This window comes from Triticum aestivum, chromosome 5B (genome assembly GCF_018294505.1).
Source record: "Triticum aestivum cultivar Chinese Spring chromosome 5B, IWGSC CS RefSeq v2.1, whole genome shotgun sequence".
NCBI classification, from domain to species: Eukaryota; Viridiplantae; Streptophyta; class Magnoliopsida; order Poales; family Poaceae; genus Triticum; species Triticum aestivum.
Genome location: NC_057807.1, coordinates 259,072,955 through 259,095,109, shown reverse-complemented (window position 1 = coordinate 259,095,109; position 22,155 = coordinate 259,072,955). Strand labels below are relative to the sequence as shown.

General features: G+C 41.6%; 2 protein-coding genes across 2 annotated transcripts; one reads left to right on the top strand and one right to left on the bottom strand.

Annotated features, from left to right (window-relative positions):
* Positions 1–573: 573 nt before the first annotated feature.
* LOC123111262 (hydroxymethylglutaryl-CoA lyase, mitochondrial) lies at positions 574–4,315 on the top strand. The gene is made up of 9 exons (XM_044532020.1): positions 574–871; positions 1,433–1,552; positions 1,701–1,833; positions 2,317–2,496; positions 2,790–2,870; positions 3,001–3,164; positions 3,252–3,388; positions 3,492–3,607; positions 3,698–4,315. The coding sequence occupies exons 2-9, from the start codon at positions 1,434–1,436 to the stop codon at positions 3,929–3,931; spliced, it is 1,164 nt and encodes a 387-aa protein (XP_044387955.1). The 5' UTR covers positions 574–871; position 1,433; the 3' UTR covers positions 3,932–4,315.
* On the bottom strand, positions 4,266–21,545 carry LOC123111261 (proteasome adapter and scaffold protein ECM29). Its single transcript, XM_044532019.1, has 35 exons — positions 21,242–21,545; positions 20,561–20,728; positions 20,375–20,464; positions 19,766–19,902; positions 19,594–19,684; positions 19,334–19,416; positions 19,143–19,249; positions 18,422–18,574; positions 17,602–17,666; positions 17,370–17,457; positions 17,128–17,206; positions 16,931–17,039; positions 16,346–16,405; positions 15,839–15,957; positions 14,741–15,116; positions 14,468–14,652; positions 14,315–14,384; positions 13,310–13,460; positions 13,069–13,238; positions 12,637–12,981; positions 11,619–11,786; positions 11,236–11,529; positions 10,218–10,394; positions 9,848–10,111; positions 8,898–8,996; positions 8,611–8,795; positions 8,168–8,503; positions 7,852–8,005; positions 7,644–7,754; positions 6,279–6,446; positions 5,638–5,767; positions 5,269–5,427; positions 5,052–5,155; positions 4,900–4,959; positions 4,266–4,598 (listed from the first exon to the last, which is right to left on the bottom strand). The coding sequence occupies exons 1-35, from the start codon at positions 21,419–21,421 to the stop codon at positions 4,395–4,397; spliced, it is 5,439 nt and encodes a 1,812-aa protein (XP_044387954.1). The 5' UTR covers positions 21,422–21,545; the 3' UTR covers positions 4,266–4,394.
* Positions 21,546–22,155: the final 610 nt, after the last annotated feature.

Genomic DNA, 22,155 nt, shown 5'->3' with positions numbered 1-22,155 from the left:
GTCCACGGATTGATCCCCTGTCCGCAGACGAATGCGGAAAATTTCTTATGGGTTGTTGTTGGAGATGCCCTAACTAAACCAAATTTAAATGAGATGCCATTCTCCACCACATAAAACACGAGGAAATCCATCCAGACCACATGCACCACCAATAAGATCCCAGTTTTCCCATCAAAAAGAGGGAAAAAAGACCCCAGTTTTCTTGGAGTAGTGTCGACCACGTTTGCATCTAGAGAATCCATTCAACAGCATACATCCGCCAACCGGGTCTCGCGTCCGACCCGATATCAGCACCCAAAGTTTTAGAAAAACCAGAAATATTCTGTCGGCTCAGGCCACAAAAACCACGAGACACGCAACTACCATCACCCAAAGTCCAAGGGATCCATATTTCCGCACCGACTTCTCCAACGCAAATCCATCCTAACGGGCACGGCGCGTGTGGCGGATCCGAGAACCCGGCAGGAGCGCGCGTGGTTTGGTGGCCGCTCACCCAACTGAAAGGCACCAGCCAACGCCGTTGCCTCCACAACTCCCACCAAGCCCTCCGCCAAACACCCTACCTCTCCATAGACCCGGTCCCGTAGACCCGCTCCCACTGACACCCGCGGCCCCGCAGCGCTACGACGCGTCTCCCACCGAAGACCGGGTCCACTCTTTTTTCAGGTGGACGCGGCGCCGGCCGGGTTCCGGTCCCTTTCCCTTGGCGGAGACGCGGTGGTGCAGCTGCGACCTCCATTTTAGCGGGTGCGGCGACCTCCGCGATCTTTTCGTCGGATTCAAGCGAGCGCGAGTCTGCTGCCCTATACCACGTCAGGCGTTGGAGCGGGGACTCCGTCGGATTGGCTTCGAATTCATCCATCGATCAAAGGTGCCTTTCTTGGTTCTTGGTTCTTGGTTCTTCCCCCGTTCCTGTTTCTTTTTTTTAGCAAGCAAGTATCGTATCGTGCGAAATTTTAGATTAGGTTTGATTTCAAGGCGGAGAAATCTGAATGAACTTGCGAGCGCTTGGATTTGGATGCAATGTTTCATTCCATGATCCAACCGCCTTCATGCTTCAATTCAAAATTTCACTTCGAAAGAACTAAAGCAAATCTTTGTTGCTCAAGAGTTAAGCGTTGCTCTGTGCCACAGCTCCATACCCTAATCCTCTTTCAATGGTGAATCCAACTGATGAATTGATAGTACTAGCAATCCAACTTGCTAGTTAGCACAACCGCGCGAAATTGATATCTTTGAAATGGTGTGTGATGATAGCAGCTCTTTTGTTTTTGAGGGATGTGGGCTCCACTGGTCATACCATCCTTCGATGTTTGCAATTCGTATCCTTCGATGTTTCAGATGCTTTCGGCACTGCAGACAAAGAAATTAGTTAGTACTTATATGCCAGCATTGTTATTCACACTCTTCAATTGTTCATTTATGTTTCCAGAATGTCGAGCCTAGAGGAACCACTTGGTCTTGGGGACCTGCCAAAGTTGAGTATTAATAGACTTGGAAGCTTCTGCCAAAGTGCTTGCAGATCAACAGCTGATGACCGCAGCACCGGCAAGTAAGTTTTCCTGTCATTCAACACCAAATGCTTCATCTCATACTTTGTCATTTTATTCGGTGTTTTATTTTTCATATTTTTTTAACCAGTATCTCCAGATGTGAGCAACCATTCAGTAATAGTATCTTTTTATCTGTTCTGCTTTCAGTTACACGCCTAGCAACAGTGGCAACAACCAGACGCTCTTTCACAGCACTTCTCGCTCATGGCATCTGCAAGGCCAGTATACCGACTCGTCCTGCAATGGAGTGGATATGGAGTTTAGAACTCTTCCACAAAAGGTAAGTTAAGTTGTGAAATTTCATAGTGGATGATGTATGCATTCAATTTTGCTTCCCTATTTTAGGTCTGGTTGCACCTCCTCTAACAGAAGCAAGGACTCCTTAAAAAAACAGAAGCAAGGAAGTGACATGTATCATTTTGGATGCGTTCGGTGTTGCGGTGGATTATGATAATCCAACTTATCCAACTAGTTTTTGTCTATCTTAGTGTTTGTTTAACCAACTTATCCCTAGTTTCATGGCTAGTTTCCCACAGCAGACTACAAAATAAGCGCAGCGCAGCATAGTTCATCAACCGCAAACTAAGCCTCTGTCTATGGCAGCGCAACATAGTTCATCAGCCGTAAACTAAGCCGCAAAGTCATAACTTTCTAGTACTGTTTGAACTCATATGCAAGCTTTGGTTGAAAGCGTAATAAATAAGAATCATTACTACCCAGATGTTTTCCCCTTTGCTCAGTCGATGAATAACTGATTTTTCAGGTTTCGTGGGATCTCCCAAGGTTTGTGAAGGTGGTTGAGGTTGGACCACGAGATGGTCTGCAGAATGAGAAGAACATTGTACCGACATCAGTAAAGATTGAGCTGATACACAAGTTGGTGGCTTCTGGCCTGTCAGTAGTTGAAGCCACAAGTTTTGTTTCCCCAAGATGGGTGCCGCAGGTAATTTATGGTGTACCTAAACTAGATGAAGCTGTGTAACATGCGCAGTAGTTAGCTCTTTGAACTATCTAAAACCTGCTGGTTGAAGGTAATATACCTTCTCTTATTCAACGAATTACAGTATGTCCATGCAGGATTATGAATTAATTGCTTGGTTACATTTTTTTCTTCAGAAATTGTTCCATTTAACTTCCATTTTTCTCTTGTAAAGTTGTGCTAGCATGCATAATAGATAGACAGTTACAGACCAAAGATACGGCAAAACTAATGATAACTTTATTTTGGAAGTGCAGCTAGCTGATGCAAAGGATGTCCTTGAAGGGATCCAGCATGCACCAGATGTGCGGTTTCCTGTGTTAACTCCTAACCTCAGAGTATGCCCATTTCTGTAGACTTATGCTTCAAATTCTTCTCAGAGCAGTCTCAAATCACTGCAAATGACATGCAAAAGAAGTTGCAATACACTAGACATATTTTGTAGTGATGAAGCGATGTCATTTGCAGGGATTTGAGGCTGCTGTTGCAGCTGGCGCAAAAGAAGTGGCGGTTTTCGCATCTGCCTCTGAATCCTTCTCTAAGTCGAACATCAACTGTACCATCGAGGAAAGCCTTGCTCGGTACCGTGATGTTACTTCTGCTGCCAAAAAACATGGAATACGTATCCGCGGGTAAGCTGCCTAAGTCCAAAGCAAGTGTAAACGAAGAGCTTGATTGCCGAATCTGTTCTGAAGTCCTCCATCCTCTGATTGTGGTAGGTATGTTTCATGTGTGGTGGGCTGCCCCGTGGAAGGCGTCGTGCATCCATCAAAAGTAGCATATGTTGCCAAGGAGCTTTACGACATGGGTTGCGCGGAGATTTCACTCGGTGACACGATTGGTGTCGGTACGCCAGGTACGTTATCACATTCGCTGAGTGCCATATTAAACTGTTGATTTCTTGAGGCTTTTTGTTTGTTGAGATTTTGCACACTGTTAACATGGGCTGTTTGTTTCAGGCAGGGTAGTTCCTATGCTGGAGGCCGTGATGGCCGTGGTTCCGGCAGACAAGCTGGCCGTTCACTTCCACGATACATACGGCCAGGCCCTTGCCAACATCCTAGTCTCTCTCCAGGTAATAATAATAATAACCGAGCTGAAAACAACGAGTCAGTGAGCAAGGCTTGTTGTCCTAACACTGTTTTCATGTTGTTGCCATTGCCAGATGGGGATCGGCGTAGTGGACTCGTCTGTGTCAGGCCTTGGAGGGTGCCCGTACGCCAAGGGCGCCACGGGCAATGTCGCGACGGAGGACGTGGTGTACATGCTCCACGGCCTGGGGATAGAGACCAACGTCGACCTCGGCAAACTCATGGACGCTGGCGACTACATCTGCAAGCACCTCGACCGGCCGTCAGGCTCCAAGACTGCAACCGCTTTGTGCAGGCTAACGGCCTGAGGCGCCGTCATACTGGAACTCCACAGTGCTGTCCGTCTAGCATATGCATTTACGCAAGCCATTTTGGTTGTTGTATACCGTATCAATGTACTCTTGTCAGGTGAAAATTATCAGGAACGATTGATATGTACTCCCTCCGTTCCAAAATAGATGACTCAACTTTATACTAACTTTAGTACAAAGTTGGGTCATCTATTTTGGAACGGAGGGAGTACCAATTTGTATCCTCAGTTCTCATATGAACCTTGAATAATCAGAGCCCTCTTCGCCATAATAGAAAGTTGTGACCTCACAGAAAAGTGTATGAAAATGGAGAACAATTAACCGAACTGTGTGATAAATTGCTGATTTTCGTATTGCATAGCTTAAAAATGTGCAATGCAATCATTTTGCCATAAATTTCAAGTATGCCACTGGCAGTATTTTCATGTATCAGATTTTACATGTATCGAAAAGAGTGTATCTAACCCATCGTCATGGTTACGCCAGTGAGCTCTTTGAGAGCAGCCAAGCATTGCTTCAGAAGTGCCTTTGCCTGTTCACTTTTTTCTGACTCGCAGAGTTGGATTAGTTCACCCTCGAACTTGGCCTCTCTTCTCTCTTCCAATGGGAAGTCTCTATACAATTTGATCAACTCAAGAAGGCACTCTGAAGCAGCAACGTGAACCTGCGGGAAAAAAAAACACAACTCGTAAGGACCAAGGTCCTTCCTGGACGATAAATAGTGATTATGATAGCATGTGGGACTCGAGGCTCAATGCCAGTGAGGACGGTATTAGAATCCCTCCGTATCTAAATATAAGACCTTTTAGGGATTTCAATACGAACTACATATTTTAAAGTGTAGGTTCACTGATTTTGCTCCATATTAGAATCTCTAAAAGGGCTTATATTTAGTAAGCAATATTGAACTAACATAAAAATGAGTAAAGATGATGCAGTATCAGTTGGTAAGCATAGAAGATTACCTGAGCAATCTTAACTAAGCGTATGGAGTCTACTACTTTTGACGCCACTGAATGAAACATCTGAGTTTGGATACCAGGGTAAAAGAAATTTGTCAGATCAACGAAGAAATGACCAAATATCGGATAAAGTACCAAACAACTATGTGATGTACCTCCTGAACAAAATCATCTGTGCCTTCAGGCCACGCCGTGCTACCACCAGAATCCGAAAATTTGTAGCACAATTCTTTGATACACAAGAAGGATGACAATTTAACTGCTCATGAAAATCCAGATAAGTGTCACGATGATAGTTTTCAAGTATCAATGCAGATCTATTTGTAAAACAGTTGCTCAGAATATATCACCGATCCTGCATACAAAACATACCTTGCCAACCCTCCTCGGGTGAAAGAGAGTTCAGCAGAACCTCTAACATATTCTTCTTTTGGTGGATAATATCTTGTGGCAAAGCAATAGTGATGCTAGATGCAGCACAGTTGAGCACCTTGTCGAGAGAAACGGAGACACTTGCACTTTCATCTTGCTCTGCAGAAAAAAAGACCAATACAAAGTCAGTACGAGCATAAAAGGGTATCAATATTCGCATGCAGGGTGTTGTAAACTTCCGCGTCAGGATCTCAATTTTTTTGTTATGATATAAATTACCATACTGTGTTTATATGATAGGAAAAATGGAGTATTAAAGGAATTTTTTAGCATGGGACCTAGTTCGAAAGAGCCCAAATATCGACTGACCAGCAGCAGCAGATGTACTTAGTGAAGATGAACTCCTTGTTGTCTTAAAAATGACAGACTGATTAGAAACCTCATACAACATAGGGAAAACACTATTGAAGAATCCTGGATCTTTGAATGCAGTGATCACCTGAAAAGAAAGCAAATAAAAACCAAGTAAATGGTACTGATTCTAAATGGTACTGACTTTAGTACAAAGTTGAGTCACTTATTTTGGGACGGATGGAGTATATATAATGCCAAAAATCAATCGACTACTGATCATAAACAAAAATGTGGTATTAAATTCCCATGGAGTAGATTTATTAGAGATGCTTGTCTATGCAAACTAATAAGTGGCAACATTATCAACAATACCATCATTCCAATTTAGATGCCTCCACATCATATCTCGAGAAACATATCTTTTTTGCAGTCTTTTCAGGAAACTTTTGTTCTCCTATTCAGTTAATACACTAGAAGGAAAAGCCCTGAGGTAATTTAGTTATATCATGCTTCAAGTTAACATCATAATTTTTTGTGTGGTTATGCTGACAATTGTGTAACAGCAAGAATCTTTTTTCTTGAACATAAGGAACATCAGCCAATTATAACAAGTTTTTACATTCATATAGAAATGAAGGAATGGAAAAGAGAATTACTTGCTGTAAACACGAGAAAGCTGCTTCACGGTACAATTTCGGCTTCCTACTGCATGCAGCACAAACAGCATTCAGAATAACACTAGGCATAGTTGGTTCGTCTGCAGTTATAGCGGCGTGGCAGCACAAACACAGTGAAGCTAGTGCATCCAGAACAGCATCTTTTCCCTGGAAGGATGATAAGGAGAGATATTACCATACGAATTTTATTTAATAAAACAAAGGAGACTATGGTACATAACTTTAGTTACATGCGATGGAAGTTCCAAAATTTCTCTCGCTCACTGAATTTTATTCATCTCACCACTCTCAGAGCATCTCCAATAGATGATGCAAATTTGGAGATATAAAACTAGGTGTTGCACAATTTACATCATCAAAAAGTGCATTTTACATCTCCAAAAAAGAGGCAACTCCAACAGATAATGTATACAAGTCCAACTCCAGTAGATGATGTATAATTGGTGATGTAAACTGAACCTACTGTTGAAATTGAACCTATTGTCGAAACTGAACCACCGATCAAATGGCCGATGCTCTCGCGCGCCGCCGGCCAGATTCTCGCGCGTCACACCAGCTGCCGAGCAAATCGAGCTGCCGCTCCTCCTCGCCTCCTCCTCTGCTGCACACTGCTAGCTCCTGCTACCGCTCCTCATCTGCCCCAGCCACTCCTCGCCAACTCCTCTGTGGACGCCGCAGGCCGAGTCGTGGCCCGGGACAGCGTCGAGGCGTAGCAGCGCGGCCAAGAGTGCCTCCGAGAAGCGTGCGCGGCCGGCAGCCTCCTCTGCTCCTGCGCGACGGATGGCCGGATTCGGGCGGCGGGGATGGCCGGCGGCGGACTGGAATGTGTAGGGGAGGGGCCGAAGCTGGCGGGGGCAAAGGGGCGGCGCCGGAGCTGGCCGGAATCGGTTGGCGACGGCGGCGGCCGAAAGAGGACGGGTGGCGGCGGTATTGGCCGATTTGGTGGAGGGCAGGGGCGCAGCCGCGGTGGAACCGGCGGCGGGGGTGGGAAACGAAATGAAGGGCGGTTCGACGGTTGGTGCCCGGGCAGGTTTTTACATCACCAGTGGGATGGAGATGAAAATTTGCATCTCCAAGTGTTGTATTTTACATCACTTGGAGGAGGTGATGTAATTTTTTTTGCATCTACATCATCTGTTGGAGCAACGTTTTTAGCCCTTGGTGATGTATAAGTTAGTTATTTTTGCATCTACATCTTCTATTGGAGATGCTCTCACTTGTAGAATGGTTGGTTAGAGGATTGTGGGGAAAATTGATGTAAAGTGCATAACTTGCGCACGCATGTGCCATAGTCGCTCAAACCAGTGTTTCCATTAAAATTTTACAAGTAATAGTATGAATTACCTCCCAAAATCGACCTGGTAGCTCTTTCAGAAGTGATTTGAGAATATTATGGTGGTGCGCAGAAATAGGTTCTCCAAGGGCATCACATAGACTTTTTGTAGCCTTGGCTGACTGCAATAACCATAGTATGGTAAGTATACAAGCTACAGCACTTTTAACTGTCACCAATTTATTTGTATGAATAGAAAAACAGTGACAGAGACTACACCTTTCTCTTGCCAGCCCATGATGATGAGGACATGCAATCGCACAAAAGGGATACAATTTCTGGTAAATAAAGTTGAAGGGTTACTCTTTCACTGCTAGGAATATCCTCCCAAAGTTCTCCATACAAGGCACTGGTCTCTTTATCATCATCAAATCTGAAAGAAGTTTTGTTATTTGGGATCCAGTAAGTACGTAGACTACAGGGAACTGCTTTTGTAGTTTTAATGATAATGAACTTCATAAAATCACAAATAGCTGACATATGGGTTTCAGAACTCAAGATGAAAGGTTAAGAGTTAGATATGTCGTTCACATACCTTGAAGAAAAAATTACAGGGATAACCACTGCATTGTATCCACTAATAACATCTGCTGCATTGCTCAAGTACGATTTAATAAGAACTGCACCAGATGACTGAGAACTTTTTTCACCTAAATGCAGAGAAGCGGTGTCTTCAATAAGTTTCTGAGCCTGAGATTGGCTGGCATATTTCAAAACTGCAGCACAAGAAGACGCAAAGGCCCTTTTGGCTGCAGAACTCCTTTCCTCCAGAACAGCAGTATAAAGTAATTTCAGTAACATCGCCGTGTATGGCTTGATGTTAATCATGACCTTCTGTACCAGCAAGGTGATGAAGCTAGCAACACCAACCCTGAAATCGGACACGTAAGCAATGACAGGGTAAGATTACAGTAAGTTAAGTGAAATGGTATGTGATATCATGAATACTACAAGGTCCGTATTAGCACGAAAACTAACCTTGTATTAAGACCAACAGCAGATCTAACCATCTGAGCCAGGCGAGGAATCAATAGCTCGAGTGAATTTGTGTCAACAACTTTGATACATATATCAAGGGTTTCCCACATAGGAGAATCTTTTGCTACAGCTACACGCAAGCTGTCAAGCTTCTCGGTTTGGATGCCAGCATTTCCTGCATGCATCTTTGGTCCAAATACAGGAGTGAGTACAGAACAAAATAACATGGTAGACTAATAAGTAATAAGACATCAACATTCCTACAAAAACCACCAAAAGTAGCATACCTCAACATAGTTTAACCTTTGATCCTCCAGACTTGACAAACATTCAAGCATACAACTAACAAGTTCTGACAAATGTGGCCGCAAGGCAATGCCAGCCCCCTATGAACATCAAGAAGTCAGAAGCTGAAGATTTTCCTTTTCTTTATTCTTTTCATTAAAGAAACACACATAGAAGCATGAGCACTAACAGTATGTTATAGGCCATGCATAAGCAAACCATAACAATGCTTTGGATGCAATTAACCAACGACATCAATACTACAATCCTACTAGGGGAAATAATTTAGGAGAATAGTAGGGGAGAGACCTACTGAAATATAGTAAGGTCAAGCAAAGGAATTCACATGCAAACATATAAGGTTCCACAGGAACCAAGACTGTCCAAAAGTCTGTCCGACCTAACAGAACTGGCACATGAAGGTAGCAAAGTTACTAAGTGTACATTAGGACTACTTTCCACAAGTAAAATTAAGTAAGAAAATTGAAATAAGGAGCAGGATATACTATCAAGATCAGACTCCTTTTCCTTCCTCAGTCAACAAATCCAGCCTGTCAAAGCTTCAGCCAACTGCTAGAAAACCCTATACTTCAAGACTTCTACCATTCCAAGCCAATTAGTAACAGTTTTTTCTCCATCTAACAAGGATATAACTCTTGGCCACCAAGAAGAAAGAACATAGATTACTTGCAGTTTATTTAAGTTTCAGTGTACTGCAAAAATATAAAGTTCGCCCTAAAAACAGTCAATCAATGCGATGTTTTCACATCAGCACCTTCCTGAGAAGAAATTCCATGAATATTGTAATCTATGATCTCGTGTTCGCTTAATTTGTTAAGATAAAATAGAACTTTCACAAACTACCACTGAAATTTAATAGCATTAGATGCTACATCTGACTCATTATGGTATAAGTGCAGTTAAACATTATAACTTTCACCGCTGATAATACCTTGGCAAGCTTCATGACTAAATTTATAGATGCTTTTTGAACGCTTGCAACTTTACTGAGTATGCCTTCAGAAAGCAAGAATGGAAGTACAATGCTCATTGTTTCTTTTGCATCAGAAGCGGTAGTAAGTGACACATCACAGAGCCTAACTGTCAATGAGCTTACAGCTCGGCACAAACTGTCACCAGCATTTCGCACGGTTTCCTTTATGTCATCCATCGCACGGAAGGTGGTTGTCCATATTTTTATCAAATGCTTAGAAACCTTGAGAAAAACAAAAGAAACGGTGAGTTCTGTTTGGTTCTCAAAAGATTGTGCAGCCTAGTGCACTGACGGGAAGTTTCAAACTAACTCCAAAATATTCACATACCTGACTATATCTTCGACCTTGGATGATGTCTGCAAGTGCAAGACAAGAAGCTTCACGTGAGCGCCAAAGCCGTGATCCAGATTGAACCAACAGATCCTCTACTATGACATCATAATGTTCATCTATTGCCTTTTTGGGATCTGAAACAATTAACTTCCAGATATGCCCCATTGAATCCTAGAAATGCAACTGGAATTGTCAGCTAGGAGGAAAGCTTATTGCTGCTTAAGATAATATTCTAGGTCATAATTAGATATCTATGAGTGCACACATCAGTAAGAACATCAACAAAGAGTGCTAATAGATGATGCCAAAATACTACTGATTGGTGCTGTACCTAGTAAGCATAAAAGCAGAGCTAAAGATGCTTATAGCATTATCACTATCCATTCATTATAAATCCAAGCTTTGTTAATTTCAAGCACAGTAAGGATGGCGTGCACAGCAGCAGCAGCGGCAACAATAGTTGATTGTGTCGCAGCTGGTTGGCCAACCATATGGGACTATGGTAATGAATGGTATGGCCAAGCAACAGCAATCTCGCACAACAGACAGGATTATTCAACAGGCAAGACTTCTATAGCTAAGTGTGCTGCTGCAACAGGAAAATGGTGGTGTCTACTGCAGGATGAGGGAAACAAACAAGCTCAATTTGATGAAACAATAATGACTATATTGGCAACACAAAAGCACAGACAAACTTGGGGAGGTGGTCAACATCCTGATTTGTTCGAGGAACCACTGCACAAGGTAATACTTGCTAATCACTGAAACGAGTCTCCGCAAGCTCCCTAACCAACTTGTTGGTAAGTAATACATGAGATAAAGAACCCTAGGCAAATCATTCTGGCCAATTATGTAGGCAACTGTTCTTTCACAGAAGCAACATCAATCGCTAAGGTGACTCGTCCACATTGAAGTGCAAATATTCACATAATAATACTATCAATTTAATTTCACTGCACCACCAAAAAAAGGAATATGGCAAATATCATAAGGTGAATGTAATACTTTATACCTGGATGTTCTTATCAGGATCATATTGGTATCGGACAAGCCTAGGAATTAAGGTGTGCAGATGGGGTTGAAGTGCCTCCCCAGCTTGTTTGGCTATCTTGGAAAATCCAAAAGCAGCACCCCTCTTGGAATTGAGAGCAGCCTGATAGTTAGCCAGATCCATGAACTTGTATATCAAGTCAGGTTGTCCCATCTCATTGGCAAGACTACAGAGCTCCTTGTATGTGCTAAGCTTTCCTCCAGCAGGATTACTGCCAATGGTTCCTTCTTGAAAAACCTCTGAATCCTCCATCAGCTAATGCAAGTACATTAAGCAAAAATACTTAAGTAAAAGATAATTGAGGATCTCATAAAAAGGTAGAAATTTGAGAGAATAGTATGCACCTTAATGGCCTTTTTCTTTTTTGCTGCGCCAGTCAGTGTATTCACCAGTGCATGAACCAACTGCCCTTTCATAGAAGCATCACCAAGTTCATACACAATACTCATACCTTGGGATGCCAAATCTTGTGTAAGCTCATTAGAATCGCCAATAAGGTGAGAAAAGGCTTCCTGTAAAGTAAGTAAACACCAAATGTTCATGATAGCCATAAGCCCAGTGCAAACAGCTAACTGAGAAAAGGCATGCTCAGTACCATCGCAAAGATGCATATGTAGAAAACAGTACCAGCGCATATGAGCTGACAAGTAGTCCTAGCCTCCTAGGGCCACAAAATTAGCATTCCTAAATTTTTAAATCAACCAACGAAAGCAGCGGTTCTTTCCAGGCACCCAAAATTATCGCTGACATCCGTTTCGAAAAAATAAATTATCGCTGACATGAAGAAGGCCGATATTTGATTGAAAAATACATGATTATCGTACAAAAAGAAAGGTTAAAGATGAGAGAGGGTCAACACTAAGGACAACTGTTTCCCTCCAAAGCAAGAACATTGCTAGCTGTGGAAACAGTAACCTAAATCACCAGTATATGCATATACATTGTAGCAAGAAAAAACTCTCAACGAAAAGGTACAGATACTCCAAAGGCCCAAAATTAAAAAATGTTTCTAAAAGGAGGTTTATTTTTGGCACTAGTAAATCTTTCAGTCTTAGACTAGGTGGTTATCAGTACTACAATGCTGAAATTTCCGGTCATGAATGGTAGAAAAAACATCTTAAGAACTTGAAGTTCTATACTGTATTAAAAGCTACTCTTATTACAGATTTTAGATTGCAGGTAGAAGTATACCACACTATTTAAGCTGGCTAGTGCATCCCAGACAGTGAGTGCTCATTAGCATAAAATCATACAGACCAATGTTCGCATAATGATTGATCAGTTTAATGCAGTGCTACAGTTTAGTAAGAACAAAAATTAAGAGCTTTATGATGATCTAGAAGTTTTATATTTATTAAAAACCTGAATCTGTGGAAGGAGTTCAAGGATCTTCGGATGCCGACCACAGTACATTGTGAGCGAGACCAAACAGACTGTACCCGCACAGCGTTCCTCTTTTCTGCTGCTATAAATTAGTGTATCAAACAACTTGTTTATAATTTCTTCTTGAGCCGTTGTACGTGCTTCTTCACAGCTGCTTCTTTTACCGAAGTTCCTTGAGTCAAGCAGGGGTGCATCACCAGTAAGAAAGTTTGTGGCTTGGGAAAGGGAAACAAAGTTTGTTTCTAGTATCACATCTGCAGTCACCGGAACTTCACCCCATATGAAAGAGAGAGCCTCGCCAGATGCAAAAAGCACATCTTCAACCTAAATAGATGAAATCCATAATATGATTATTGTCATAATAGTAGGAGTAATATTTTTCACTGAAAATTTGAATTATAACAGTACTACCTTAGAACGCGCGAGACTGAAAATCAAGTCTAACGCAATTTTCAGATGTGAAAAGGACAACTCATTCCATGAAATATGTCCAAGTGATACCAAGATCTTTTGTATAGCTTTGGTATCATTTTCGGAAAGCAGCTTTGTTAATCTCTCATGCAGAACAGTTAAAACTCCAGCTGTATGGCAAACAAAATTAGCTTAAATAAATAACCAGCAAAGACAGGCGGTGAACACTGAACAGCTTTACCTGGAGAGGAGTTCCTACTAATGGAAGGCAATGCACAACGGAGCCCAATATGGCCAAGAGATTCCATTGCAAGTGATGCCAATGTTGAACCCTCAGACTCAACAACTTTTACAAGAATATCAACTACCTTTTGGACCAGTTCTTCAGGTATCTGTGCATTTACTTATCAAGTATAAGAGCAAATCAACAATTTCAAGGCTACATTGATGAAACAATGTTTTGAAGTCAAAGGATTCATAAACCATAAAACTGTCCAACTATACACAAATACTTTAACCAAACTTCTAGAAGTTAAAATCCTGCATCATGATGACGAGAACGCTATGAACAAACATGATTTATAGTACCTTCTTCCTTTCTTCCATAATGTCAAGCATAATTTTTTTCCTATTAAACATTCATGAGACATACTATACTTATTGTTCTAATACCAGCCGCGCATCTGCAGAATCATGCAAAAGGCACAACAAAACAGACAGGTCCGAAAGGATCTTCGAGCATCTAAGCAGGAGAACTAGGTAATGGCTCTTCAAATATACTCTTTCTTGACAGCAAGAACATCTCCTTTATCACTTCTCTAGCTCGCAAAGAGATCAACCAATCAACTAGAACACTTAGGTACCTAGCTGCACAAGCCCCTCCTGGCGGCTTCCCTCTGATTGAATAGAGCACGCGCATCTTATGGTCAAAGACCCCCCATGAATGACCAAACATCAATTCTGTACAGGAAGTATAATACAAGAGATACAAACTAGGAATATCTGGACTATGTCATCCAATTTCTCTCCCCTATTCTCAATACAACAGCATAGAATGGATGATCACCACAGGCCATAAATCAAATTGTATGGCAACTAACTACGAAACTATATTCTAGATGGAGTTTCACCGAAAGCGGTGAAAGCAAATATGCTAAGATTTCATTTAAAGTACACGATTCAGCAAAGAAAATGAAATACGCAATAAGCTACAAAAATGAGGGAGAGGAAAGCAGAATGAGCTTACATAAGATTCCTTCAAACAGCAGGCGGTTACATACCCGATTGCGCATAACAATCCATGGTAAATCTCAAATCTGGCCCAACCAATCAAATATACACATGAGCAGTATGGCAACATAAGTAAAACATCAAAAGGTTGTACTTTTCTCTTGCATACCTTGACGGATGATTTGGGTCAAGTGCTGAAGTGAGTTCAGACAGAAGATTCAATGCAGCCGAGCTTGAAAGTGCTGAAGAAGCAACGCCAAGCAGACGGGCCGCAGCTTCACGAGCATCAGAATCAACATGACTTAGTAAAGTTCTCAGCCAATGTAAACGGTTGGCATACCGTGACGATACCAACTGCAAATTATGAAAAATTATGAAGCAAAAGGTTAAAACATGTGAACAAAGAATTAAGCTTCTTTTAACATAGGTAGAAGAAAAAAACCTTTGGCTGACGAGAGGATATATCAACCAATGACTTCAAGGCCAATGCATGCAGTTCACTAGACCCTTCGTACGACATGGCATGTTCTAAGACCACACACATTTTTGCTACTGGGGAATGAGATGGATCTTCTTGCGAAAGATCTGGAATATCACTTGCCTCAAAGCACTTCATCAGAAACTTGATCATTGCAAGAAATGTTTTTGATGGGAATAGCAGCTTTCCATCACTCTGATCGTTAGATTGCAGCAGCTTAGGCTGCTGGCTGTAGATATAATTTAGCATCTCCACAATATCAGGGTAGTTGAAATCAACAGTTATTGCAGGTGACTGCCTCTCATCATTTAACAGATTTAGACCTGTTAGAGCCATTTCCCTGTGTACAGAAGAATCAACAATAGCAGTTATATATATACAGGAACTTAAGGAATGCATCAATATGTTAGCATCATAAAAAATTTAAACCATGAGTGTGTTGTATTAGGACAAAATCATGGATACTAATTTACAAGTATCAAGTGTACAGCTACAAGTCAACTCTCATCAACTTCGAACTATTGGCACAAACTACTAAAGTTTGGTTTGCATGACCTACGAAAGTGTTTGATACTAAATTGGAGCTGTCCAGATGCTACTCCCTCATTTTGGAAATGTAAGGCGCACACGCTTTCCAAGATTTACCTTTGACCAATAATTAGCAATATGTGTGTTATGTGATACAAAATTGATACCATTGGAAGGTGCTTTAAATAAATACAAACCCAACAACATTAATTTTGAAACATATAAAACCTTTATATTATTCATGCAATTGTTGGGCAAGAATCTCAGAAAGCTTGTGTGTATTACATTTCCAAACAAACGGAACGCTGTGCTAGAAAAGAGATGATCCTAAGGGTGCCACCATTGCCTATATATACGGTTAAAAAGTTGAGCGTGCATACAACAGGCCCAAGTTTTATAGATTTCATGGCCCGATGTTAAGTACATAGGAGAAGATGAACTTGTATCTGATATAAAAGTACAAAAATGCAACAAAAGAGCAACAAAGCACCATGCTGGCATATTGTATATCTACTAGCATCGTCAATAACCAACCTTATGTCCAGTTTTACATCTGAAGCTCCAAGCATGCAAATATACCGGCTTGGGCAGTGCTGCATGTCGTATAACATTGTTGCCCATCTTACAGCAGAAAATCGAACCTCAATTTGCTCCTTCAAGAAAATTTACGATATAAATGTAACATCAGAAAATTATAGAGACCGAACAACTAAGGGCACATGCATTTACTCAAATAAGGCCCTTAAGAATAGCAAGATACTGCAACTTAAACACACAACTCTAATGCATAATGGAAGTGTGACCCATAGCATCACAAAAATCAGAAGAAATAGTCATCTACCCAATGGAATCCATCATCCCAATCGCAACATCTTAGATTTCTTCCTTCAGTATTATTTTTGTCACATATCTCCAGACCAGTCCAAGAAAAAAGGGTGAAAGTGAAACTATACAGAGAAGGTAGTTTGACCTTCGTAGAGCCCGACTAAGTTCTGGACTATAAAAGTATTTGTGAATAGATAATTAGAACGATAATCTTACCACTTGAGAATTTTCCAGAAGAAGCGCCTCAAGATCCTTCAGTACTACAATTGAAGCACCCTGATACCATGAGCAACAAAATGAGTTAAATACAAGTAATGAGTTAGGTACAGCACCTTACAGTCGGAGCTAAGAAAATATTCAGCTCATAAACTATTATGAGCTGCATGTTATAGATTTTTTTCAGTAAAACAGTAACAGCAAGCCAGCAACACTAGACTGCAGATGGGTTAGGTCACATTACATGTGAAGGTGCTATGAATGATTTTGCAACATACAAACATTGGTGTATAGACAAGCAACTCCAGTTTAAATCATTTTGTGTAAAGCAAGGATAAAATCTTGAGTTGTTGTGTTGCCAAGGTGCCTGGTTTATCATGCATACTAGACTAGCATGTAAGGACATGGGCATTACAATATTACAGGGAGTTAATCGACAATAAACTAGCACTTATGTACTGCATCAAGCATTAAATATAGTTATTTGATTACTTAAGACAACCAACGAATCAAAATTCACAATCATCTTTGCCGGCGTCTTAGATAGGTTGTGACAGCATACTTTAGCAAGCGCTCCATAACTACCTTATATGCTGTAGCAAGGGAAGTGGCTGCCTCCTGAATTGTGAGGCGGAGTGATTGATCCTCCAACCTCAAAGCAGTAAAGAGTCGCATAGCCATTTCTGTTTTGTTGCTGCAATGTTCACAGAAGTAGTAGATCATTCCCCATAGCAGAAACAAAATATGAGCCGAGAAAGTAAAAGTGTATGACAAGGGCATGCCTGAATAAATTAGGCATACGAGAGGCGAGCAAACCAATGGCCTGGTATGCAAATATTTTGACATCTCTAGCAGTGGAATCTGGAGATGGAGGACATCAAGAAATCATTGGATATTTTCTCGAGTACAAAATGAACAATTTTTTCATCAAAGAGATGTTAAATTCGAGTAATATAAAGAAACAATGCGGAAATAAATCACATGCAGGTTTGAACAAGTAGAGTAGATAAGAAGTGCAAGAGACCTGCTTCTGTACTGGATGAACCATCAAGGGACCGTAATATTCCACTGAGGATAACTGGGCCAATTAACTTTAGTTGGTCCATTACTGCCTAAAACAATAACAAAACTATTATAATACACAGCCTTTTCATACCATATTACAACAACGGCAAGGGGGGCGGGGGGTAACATTGATGGAAAAAGGGAAAGCTGGAATGAACAAGATGGACTATATATGATCAAAGTGAACATACATGTTTAAAAACCCAGACAGTGAACTCCATCCCTAGCTGTTTCAGCCTTGAAGTGGTTCCACTTCCTAGAGGCACAGAGACATAGCAGAAACATATTGAGCTCACCCCCACATATGGCAATGATGAAATCGAGATTTTGCATTCTGGAACTACAAACTAATAAATTAAAATGAATGGGACATAATGAGATAATCTTAGATGGAGACCGAGAACCATTACTTATATTATAGGTCCACCACAAGAATACTACATGGAAATAATGGACAAATATGTGTTTCATCTCATGAAGAACAGATACCAGGCAGTGAGATATTGAGGCTTAACAAAAAAAAATGCTCTCTAAAAGCAACTTAAGCATGATTATTGAATGGAAAAACAATGTTCAAAGTTAAATTGAGTCATTCAGCAGGACTTAATGTTCTCTTTTCCTTCTTTCTCAAAAAAATGTTCTTTTTCCTGTCTTATATTCCATGCATCCTTTACTCTTCTTTTTGCCCATCCGTTCATGTTCAAATTATTATTCTTTTTGCCTATGGTGCAACTTTACATGATAATGGAATGGAATGCCCAAAGGGTTGTAAACACAACTTATCCATGACTATTTTAACCTAAAAGAAAATGTTTTAGTCCGAACAAGGGTGAGGTTCAATGTCCTTCATTCTTCTACTTCAATGCACTTTATATGACTGATAGAGATATAAGAAGGAAAATGTCCTTTGCTACCAAGTACCAACAGAGCTTATTAAATATGCAGTTTATTAGCCGTGTGCCATGACTATAAAAATATAACAATGCATAAAAGAATGTAAAGATATGATACCATAGATGCAGCCAAAAATGCATTGAAGTGTGTATGGAAATGCGTTTGCTGCAGCAATTGACCGGCAGAAAACACTCATTAGGCGAACACGCAATGAACTAGGTGCTGGGGCGACTTTCAGTTCTGCAGCTATATTTTCTGCACTTGCGGTACCTGTGACACCAGAGATCATTACCATGAAACATTCAGATTCACATTGAGCAAGACAAGATGCAACGAAACTGCCAAGTTGATAACAGGGAAGAAGAAAAGAGAAGCATGCACGCGTGTGGGTATGGATGTGTGCAACAACGCAATTGGTGGGCCTGCTGATGGAGATCAATGCCAGTGGCAGGCATGCACTGTATGCAACTATGTAGTATGGAGGAGGAATCTAGATGGTATGCATACTTGTGAAAGGTAAACAATTGGGAGTTCAAGAACAGACCAGGAAGGTGTGAGAACAGGCATACAAACACAAATGACTTTCTCACCTATAGATCATGACAACAGAAACAAGCAAAAGAAAGAGAACTGAAGTTAAACTAGATGTTTTTGTTTCACAATTATACTACCTAGCAAACTGAATTTCCAAACAGTAATTCAGTCACTTAGTACACAGAAAAGTAGGTCAGTCAGATTCCAGACCACAAAGATGGAATAGCTATGCCACACCACAGGAGGTATTGTAGTTGAAATGTGAAATGCATAAATAGAACCCTAATGAATATATAATGCGTACCATTGAATAGTGTGAACAATCTATTGATAAGCTTGGCATCTTCTAAGTTCGCAGTTGAAGCTTTGCGCTTTAACAACTCGTCGCCTCTCTTAGCAACTGATTCTTGACTATATTGGAACAGTGATAAGCATAATTGTTGATCCACTTAGTCATTTCTGCAGATTGTAAATTGATTTTTGAAATGAAAGTACCTATCTGAAGCACCAGCTAAATAAATAGGGTAGACAATCTCAGATGTCAGCTGCATAGCTTCAAGAACATTCAAGATACCTAGCTGAAAAGATTGATGAGAAATTCAACCATAAGAAGGAAAGTGAAGGTAGTACACTCAACAATTTAAATGTGTGAATGCATGTACAGACATGAGTACACGCACAGGGATAAAATATATAATACACTCAACAATCCCAGTGAATGCTCAACAGAAAAACTGCATGTAATTTGGTATTACCTTTCTTGATGCAAGTGTGTCACCTTTCAGTGGTAGCTTTCCAGTAACACGATCTGCTTGGGCAACTGAAAGTCCTGCTGGGCATCCAATGCTGGAGAATGCTAACAGTCAGCCTCCTGAATTCAATACATGTATATTACAACTTTACCTGATTCAGTTAAGTAGAATATACCCTTGAGATGGTGTTTGATACAATATTGTGTGAAAGCAGAAGTCAGCAAAAACTAAGCCATCATCAGATCCACTTATGGATCGATATTTTAAGGCAATGTTATCATCCACCTTACGTGTGTTGCATTCACCAATAGCCTGGTCAACAAATAAAAACGAAAGGACAAAATCATGCAAGTGTTACAGAATGTAGGTACGGCGAGGGGGGGCTAAAGTCAACAAAGCCAAAATAACTAAAACATGCACATGATGAAAGGAGTTACAGAGAAAAAATAATTCTCTCAAGGGAAGTACTTATGTCATATTTTCTGTGTGCAACGCAGGCAATCTATAATTCTATCCTCCATTCTGAGGATTAACTTTCAAGCATAAAATTTGTGTCATTAACTACAGCCCATGTCCAACCTGGAACATTGATATGTCTTTTTATTGTTCTTGTGGGAATAAATCCACTGCAATACTGCACTGCACATCCTTGAATTATATGTGCACTTTATGGTACACAACAATCCTAGCTAAACTTTCCGTGCAACTAAAAATAATTCAATATGATCAACTTATATATCACATCCCATTTTAGGAAAATATATATATGCATGACATGACTAACCTTTGATACAAGTCTCAAGATAATTCCTTGATGCTGAGCTGGGACTTTCGATATATTGATTAACAAATCAGGTGCAATGTTTCCCTTTTCCTGTTACAAAATGTTAAGTTTGCATTGTTAACTTCCCAGTAAAGGTAAAATAATAATGCTAAGGAAATGGGAAGCCGGCAAAGGGAAAGACTATACCTCGCTTGGCAGGCGTTCAAACGCCATCTCAATATAAACAATACAGAAGTTGCGAACAATAGACGTTGAAGCAGATTCAGTATAGATCTTCCATAAATCCAGCATGGGCAGCGAAATCTCAGGCCTGTGCTTCACCCGTTTGTTGATGTGGCTGAGAATCTCCATAGCCTAGTCAAATACAGAAGTGGTATTCTATTACATGCCATTCATTGGCATAAAAATGTATGTTTGTTATAACATGATATAAAACATGCACCAAAAGAACAGGCTCAGCAGTAAGCATTCTTTCTACCAGAAAGGAGGCATGTGTATTGCTGAGTATCAGGCCAGCACTTGAGCAGGTGCAGGGGACTATTAGACAGAGCACGGTTTTAAGCCCGATGTTCCACGAGTTTAAAATGAAACTGCAGAACAGGGCAGCTGCAGCCAGTTTTTGTATAATCCTGTAAGGAGCTCAGAATAACAGGGAACTTGTACGAATGAAATTTCTGTAGGGAATATATGCAGAATTTCCTCTGTTCCGAGTAAACGAGGCTCGAATTATGTGACCTCACGGGCAAATCGAAGCAACGGAAAAAAAAATAGCACCACAGGCTATGCTAAGCCAACTAGGGGGGCGGCTAAACCAACTAAGAGCGACACCCAGAGCTCGCGCTGAATGGCGGGGGAGTGGTGACTCACGAGCTTGCGGACGGAGGTGGAGGTGGAGGCGAACGAAGTGATGGCGTAGGGGAGCACGCGAACGAGCAGCGGCGCGAGGCGGGCGTCCTCGGCGAGGGCCAGCCGCGTGAGCATCCGGTCCAGGGCGTCCTCCCTCTCCGCGTCAGTCGGCGCCGGCGGGGCGGCCGACGGCTCCGCCATCTCGTGCGGCTGGGTGCTGTGTTGGACTCGCGCGGTCGCCGCTGGTCAGGTGCTTGCCTTCCGGCGCAAGAAGAAAGGGGGAGGAGTGCGGATCGGAGAGGATCGAGTCGACTCGAGCCGGGTCCGTGTATAAACCGTTTTGAAGGAAGAGCGCCGGAGTGAGCCGGAGGTCGAACCCTGGTGCACGAAACAGGCGCGCTGCTAGGTCGACCGGCCAGGTTCTAGAACGGTCCCTCTAGAGCCGTACGATGCACTCGCGCTTAGGGCATGTATAAGGGAGGCATCACCTTCCTAATGCCTCACCTTTTTTTCCACCTAAGTAAAGATAGATGGGGCATCATTTAGTTTCTCAAACACTCAACGCATAGAGCTGCCCCATCAAGCCCATGTATGACATATACAACCTTGCTTTTTACCTTACGTTAAAGCATTACTAGTAGAGCCCTCAAACCCTTAAACCCCTAAAAATAATTGCTTTTTACAGTTTTCGCGGAAAAAACGTCGTAGACTAGAACCTCTAAACCCTTAAACCCGTAAAAAAATTTAGAGGTCCAACCCTCAAACCAGTTTGCAATCCGTAGAAGTAGGGGTTAAGAGGAAATTCGCCCGCACGACCCGCACTCGCTCGCTCGCTCCGAGCTCGCGCGGGAGCCAACTGCCGGCCTCCTTCTCTGCCATGGAGGGCACCGCCCGCCGCCGTTCCTGCCCCGGCCGCCTCCCCCGCCCCCGCCTCG

Excerpts from the sequence above, each read along its gene's own strand:
- LOC123111261 (XM_044532019.1), bottom strand. The coding sequence starts at position 21,421 with ATGGCGGAGCCGTCGGCCGCCCCGCCGGCGCCGACTGACGCGGAGAGG. Across the intron at positions 17,040-17,127 it reads CGTATGCCTAATTTATTCAG|CAACAAAACAGAAATGGCTA; the intron begins GCATGCCCTTGT and ends TGAACATTGCAG. Across the intron at positions 4,599-4,899 it reads GCTTAGTTAAGATTGCTCAG|GTTCACGTTGCTGCTTCAGA; the intron begins GTAATCTTCTAT and ends TTTTTCCCGCAG.
- LOC123111262 (XM_044532020.1), top strand. The coding sequence starts at position 1,434 with ATGTCGAGCCTAGAGGAACCACTTGGTCTTGGGGACCTGCCAAAGTTG. Across the intron at positions 1,834-2,316 it reads TTAGAACTCTTCCACAAAAG|GTTTCGTGGGATCTCCCAAG; the intron begins GTAAGTTAAGTT and ends CTGATTTTTCAG. Across the intron at positions 3,608-3,697 it reads ACATCCTAGTCTCTCTCCAG|ATGGGGATCGGCGTAGTGGA; the intron begins GTAATAATAATA and ends TGCCATTGCCAG.